We start from the raw sequence: 5,159 nt of genomic DNA on the forward strand, positions 1-5,159 counted from the left end.
GCCTGTAATTCCGGCTACTCGGAAGGCTGAGGCAGAGGGATCGCCAGAGCCCAGCAGGTCGAGGCTGTGACGGCCGGGAGCGGCCACTGCACTCCAGTCTGGGCGACAGAGTGAGACTCCAACTCAAAAAAAAAAAATTACAAGCAATACAAAGATAAAAAAATTTCCTCTCCCAGTACACGAATCTCAAGCATCAGAAATAACCAGGTGTGATCTGATGGCCTGGCATGTACTGGGATTGTTCCTAATGCCTTCTCCTCGTCCTGTTTATCGGTTGATCCCAAAGTTCAGAAGATTCTGCTTTTTGAATGTCCCTGGAGTCCATCCCCCACTACTGTCATCTCTTTCCATTAACTGGTCCCCTCATTTCCAGTCTCGTCTTTTTTTTTTTTTTTGAGTCGGAGTCCCACTCCATTGCCCAGGCTGGGGTGCAGTGGCACGTATGCTCACGGCCACCCAGCATCCACCTGCTGGGCTTAGGCGATCCTTCCACCTCAGTCTTCTGAGTAGCCAGAACTATAGGCATGTGCTACCACACCCGGCTAATTTTTTTATTTTTTATTGTAGAGATGAGGTCATGTCAAGTTGCCCAGGCAGCTCTCGAACCCATGGGCTCAGGTAATTCCCTCACCTCAGCCTCCCAAAGTGCTGGGATGACAGGCTTAAACCACCGTGCCTGGCCTGGTCTTGTCTCTTTTTAATGTTTTCTTTTCTTTTTTTTTTTTTTGAATTGGAGTCTCACTCTGTCACCCAGACTGGAGTGCAGCGGCAGCTTCCGGCCACCACAGCCTTGACCCGCTGGGCTCCGGCGATCCTTCCGCCTCAGCCTTCCGAGTAGCCGGAATTACAGGCATGCGCTACCACGCCCGGCTGATTTTTTGATTTATTGTAGAGATGAGGTCTTGCTGCCCAGGCAGGTCTCGAACCCGCGGGCTCAGGCAATCCCCTCACCTCAGCCTCCCAAAGGCGCGGGATTACAGGCTGAGCCACCGAGCCTGGCTCTTTTCTTTTTGAGTTGGAGTCTCACTCTGTCACCCAGACTGGAGCTCACGGCCACCCAGACTCAAGCTGCTGGACTCAGGCGATCCTTCAGCCTCAGCCTTCCAAGTAGCTGGAACTACAGACGCGCGCTACTAGGCCTGGCTATTTAATGTTTTCCACGCTGCCACCAATTCATTCTAAAATTGATGATTCTTCTGAGATACTATTCTGGTCATGATGTCACGGTCATTTAAAGGCCCTTGGGGACTCCCTATTGCCAACAGGATCCGTGGCTGATATGACCTTCCATAATGGTGCCTCTCTTTCTGTTGTATCTCCTCCTGCCCCATAACGCCCTGTGCTCATTCATACCAAAGTCCTTGTAAAGAACATGCCATGTTCCACCACAACACTGTGCCTCTGACATGTTACTTCCGCTGCTGGAGCAACCTTTCCCACTGAGACCGCCTGGAAAGCACCTATTCATCATCTTTTCATCCGTGCCTGTTTAATCTGAGGCCACGTAAAAGAGTAACTAGTAGGGCTGGGCACAGTGGCTCACATCTGTAATTCCAGCACTTTGGGAGGCCGAGGCAGGAGAATCACTTAAGCCCAAGAGTTCAAGAACAGACTGGGCAACATAGCGAGAGCCCATCTCTACAAACATAAAAAACTTAGCTGGGCATAGTGGTGCACACTTATAGTCCCAGCTATTTGGGAGGCTGAGGTAGGAGGATCACCTGAGCCCAGGAGGTTGCGGTGAGCCGTGATTGTGCCTGAGTGACAGAGTAAGAACCCCCAACTCAAAAAAAAAAAAAAAAAAGAGTAACTATTGGAAACTGTGGTAGGCACTGTGTCAGCCCTAAAGATCTCGGCTTCCTTGGTGTCCCTTGGCATCCAAGGGGATTGGTTTCAAGACTACCACCCTTCAGATACCAAAATCCACAAATGCCCAAATCGCTAATATAAAATGGTATAGTCTCACATGTAACCTACACACATCCTCCTGTAAATTTATTATTTTTATTATTTATTTATTTATTTTGAGTTGGAATCTCACTCTGTCGCCCAGATTGGAGTGCAGTGGCCGCTCCTGGTCACCGCAGCCTCGACCTGCTGGGCTCCGGTGATCCTTCCGCCTAGGCCTTCCAAGTAGCTGGAACTACAGGCGCACGCTACCACACCCAGCTGACTTTTTGTTTTATTGTAGAGATGAGGTCTCGCCAAGTTGCCCAGGCAGGTCTCAGACCCGCAGGCTCAGGTAATCCACTTACCTCAGCTTCCCAAGGCACAGGATTACAGGCTGAGCCACCGAGCCCGGCTCTCCTGTAAACTTTAAATCATCTCTACGCTGGGTGTGGTGGCTCATGCCTGTAGTACCAGCTGGAAGGCTGAGGCAGGAGAATCACTTGAGTCCAGGAGTTTGAGACCAGCCTAGGTAACACAGCGAGACCTCGTCTCTACCAAAAAATCAAAAAATTAGCTGGGCATGGTGGCATGAGCCTATAGCCCCAGCTACTTGGGAGATTGAGGCAGAAGAATCACTTGAGCCCACATGGTGGAGGCTACAGCAAGCTGTGATCATGCTACTGCACTCCAACCTAGGGGACAGAGTAAGACCCTGACTCAAAAAAAAAATCTCTAGATTACTTATAATACCTAGTACAATGTAAATTCTGTCTAAATAGTTGTTGTACTGTATTGCTTTTTATTTGTATTATTATTACTATTTTTTTAGTTGGAGTCTCACTCCGTCGCCCAGGCTGGAGTGCAGTGGCACATTCACGGCTACCCCAATGTTGACCTGCTGGGCTCCAGCGATCCTTCCGCCTCAGCCTTCCAAGTAGCTGGAACTACAGGCATGTGCTACCATGCCCGGCTAATTTTTGATTTATTGTAGAGACAAGGTCTCGCCAAGTTGCCCGGGTGGGTCTCGAACCTGCGAGCTGAGGCAATCCACTTGCCTTGGCCTCCCAAAGTGCTGGGATTACAGGCTGAGCCACTGAGCCTGGTGTGTGTTATTTTTTATTGCTGCTATTTTTTTCAAATATTTTCAATCCTCAGTTGGTTGAGTCCACAAATACAGAGTCTGCAGGTACAAAGGCCACTATAAACACATCCTTGTGAAGTTCCCGCCCCTTGACTGCGGGCTGGGTTCACTGAGTCACTTCCAGCAAACAGAACATAGCAGAGGCGATGGGGTGTCACTTCTGAGATTAGGTAGCAAAAAGACTGTGGTTTCTGTCTTGGACACCACCTCTCACACTTACTCTCTTGTTCTCTCACGCTGAGGGAAGCCACCTGCCATGTTTAGAGCTGCCCTCCAGAAAGGTCCACGTGCCAAGGGAAGGAGGGCGGCTGTGGCCGGAAGTCGGCAGGTGGACTGCCACATGAGGGGCTTGAGCCAGGGGCACACACTTAAGCCATGCCCGCGTTTCTGACCCACAGAAACCAGTGCATGATGAATGCTGCTTTAAGCTGCTGAGTTTGGGATGCTCTGTGATGCAGCGGTAGACAGCTACCACGGGCTGCTTCCGCCCAGTCTATCCAAGAAGACCTGAAATCCACCCTATTTATTCCAGCAATTGTTGCTTTGGTTTATTCACTTGTTGAACAATATTTGCTTCTTGAACTTCTGACACTAATTACTACAACTTATTACTCCTCTTTTGAACTTGTTGAGACCTCTCAAGTTTGAACATTGATTGTACTGTTATATAAAGTTGCTTCGGTTCTGATCAGAGCCCTTAGTGCCAAGGATGAGAAAGATGGAGAAAGCAGCAGAGCCTGTACCTGCTTGGAGGCAGAAGCTTCTCTTCTATGAGGTCATCATGGTTCCCTTCAGTCTTGTTGTTCAGCTCGGAAACTGCATGAACTGTCTCTGCCAGACCTGTGACAGGAAGAACTTACAGTGACAGAAAGAACTCATGGTGGACAACAATGAACCCACACAAGCCCACGTTTCTATTTTACTCAGAGAGTCACTCAATCTAGTAGGCCCCAAACTTAGATACATCCAGCTGGTCTCACTCTTTCTTTCTTTTTTTTTTTTTAATTGTAGAGACAAGGTCTCGCCAAGTTGCCTGGGCTGGTCTCAAACCCACGGGCTCAGGCAATCCACTTACCTCTGCCTCCCAAAGCACTGGGATTATAGGCTGAGCCACCGAGCCTGGCCTACCCACTCACTCTTTCTAGTCATTCGTGTTTCTGGAACTCTATGCCCCAAGACAACATGGGAAACTCTTGAGCAGTCTCACATGAGGAGAAAGGAAGACAAGAGCCAGCTTATTAAAAAAAAACAAAGTGAAACTGATTGTGGCTTTTCTCTTAAAAAGTAAAATCATAATCAGAGCAGCAAAGATACCATAATTTGTAACTTACAAAAGAAATATCTATCTAAGGATGAAGAGTCCCCTCTCCTTTTCCTGCCTCTGACGCGACACACACTGAAAGCTAAATCCTCAGTGCCGAAAACACTGATATTACTGAATAGTGCCAAAGCCCTTAGGTTTTCTAAAGCAGTTCCCAGATTTTAGGATTTCACAGGTTAATACAATTTCCAAAAAGATTTTAAGCAACTGACAACCTGGCAACTTTTTGTTTTACCTCGTATGGACAGTGAAACAAGCAAGTAAAAATCCACTCTGCCACCACCAAAATCATTATTTCATAAAATAAAACACAGTATAGCCTCCAAAAAGGCAGAAAGGAAATAATGTTACAATAAAGAGCAGTCCCTTAAATTGAATCCATTAAGGTTTTAGGAAAATTCATTACAATAACTTTATAATTTCATTTCACTGAATATTGCCAAGAATTTTGTCACGGGCCAGCCCTGGCATTTGGCAACCACTGTTGTAAGTTCTTAGTACAGACCTACAGTACTTGTAATGATTAACTGGCATATGTTTTTAAAAATACGCACAATACATATTTCCTCACTTTCTTTCAATAAAGCCTCATAATTTATTCACAGGAAATTATGTGGCCCCAAGGTTTAGAGGGCATATAGATGAACTAAGCTTGGCCACGAGTTGATCATCGTTGATGCTAGGTGATGGAGAAATGAGGGTTCAATATGTTAATTGCTCTATCTTTGTAAATGTGTAAGTTTTCTGTAGTAAAAAAATGTCTTAGCCAGGCTCGGTGGCTCAGCCTGTAATCCCGTGCTTTGGGAG

At 47.0% G+C, this 5,159-nt stretch overlaps 1 protein-coding gene across 2 annotated transcripts in view; it reads right to left on the reverse strand.

Annotated features, from left to right (window-relative positions):
* TCP11 (t-complex 11) overlaps positions 1–5,159 on the reverse strand; it is a 17,448-nt gene that overhangs the window by 9,269 nt on the left and 3,020 nt on the right. The window contains exon 2 of one of the 2 annotated variants that reach the window (XM_008058493.2): positions 3,775–3,886. In XM_008058493.2, coding sequence (XP_008056684.1) covers positions 3,775–3,886 — 112 coding nt within the window. The remainder of the gene's footprint in view (positions 1–3,774; positions 3,887–5,159) is intronic. The other variant, XM_008058494.2, reaches the window with a different exon arrangement.

The sequence above is a fragment of the Carlito syrichta genome, unplaced genomic scaffold (genome assembly GCF_000164805.1).
Source record: "Carlito syrichta isolate Samal-C Ts95f unplaced genomic scaffold, Tarsius_syrichta-2.0.1 Scaffold303364, whole genome shotgun sequence".
NCBI classification, from domain to species: domain Eukaryota; kingdom Metazoa; phylum Chordata; class Mammalia; order Primates; family Tarsiidae; genus Carlito; species Carlito syrichta.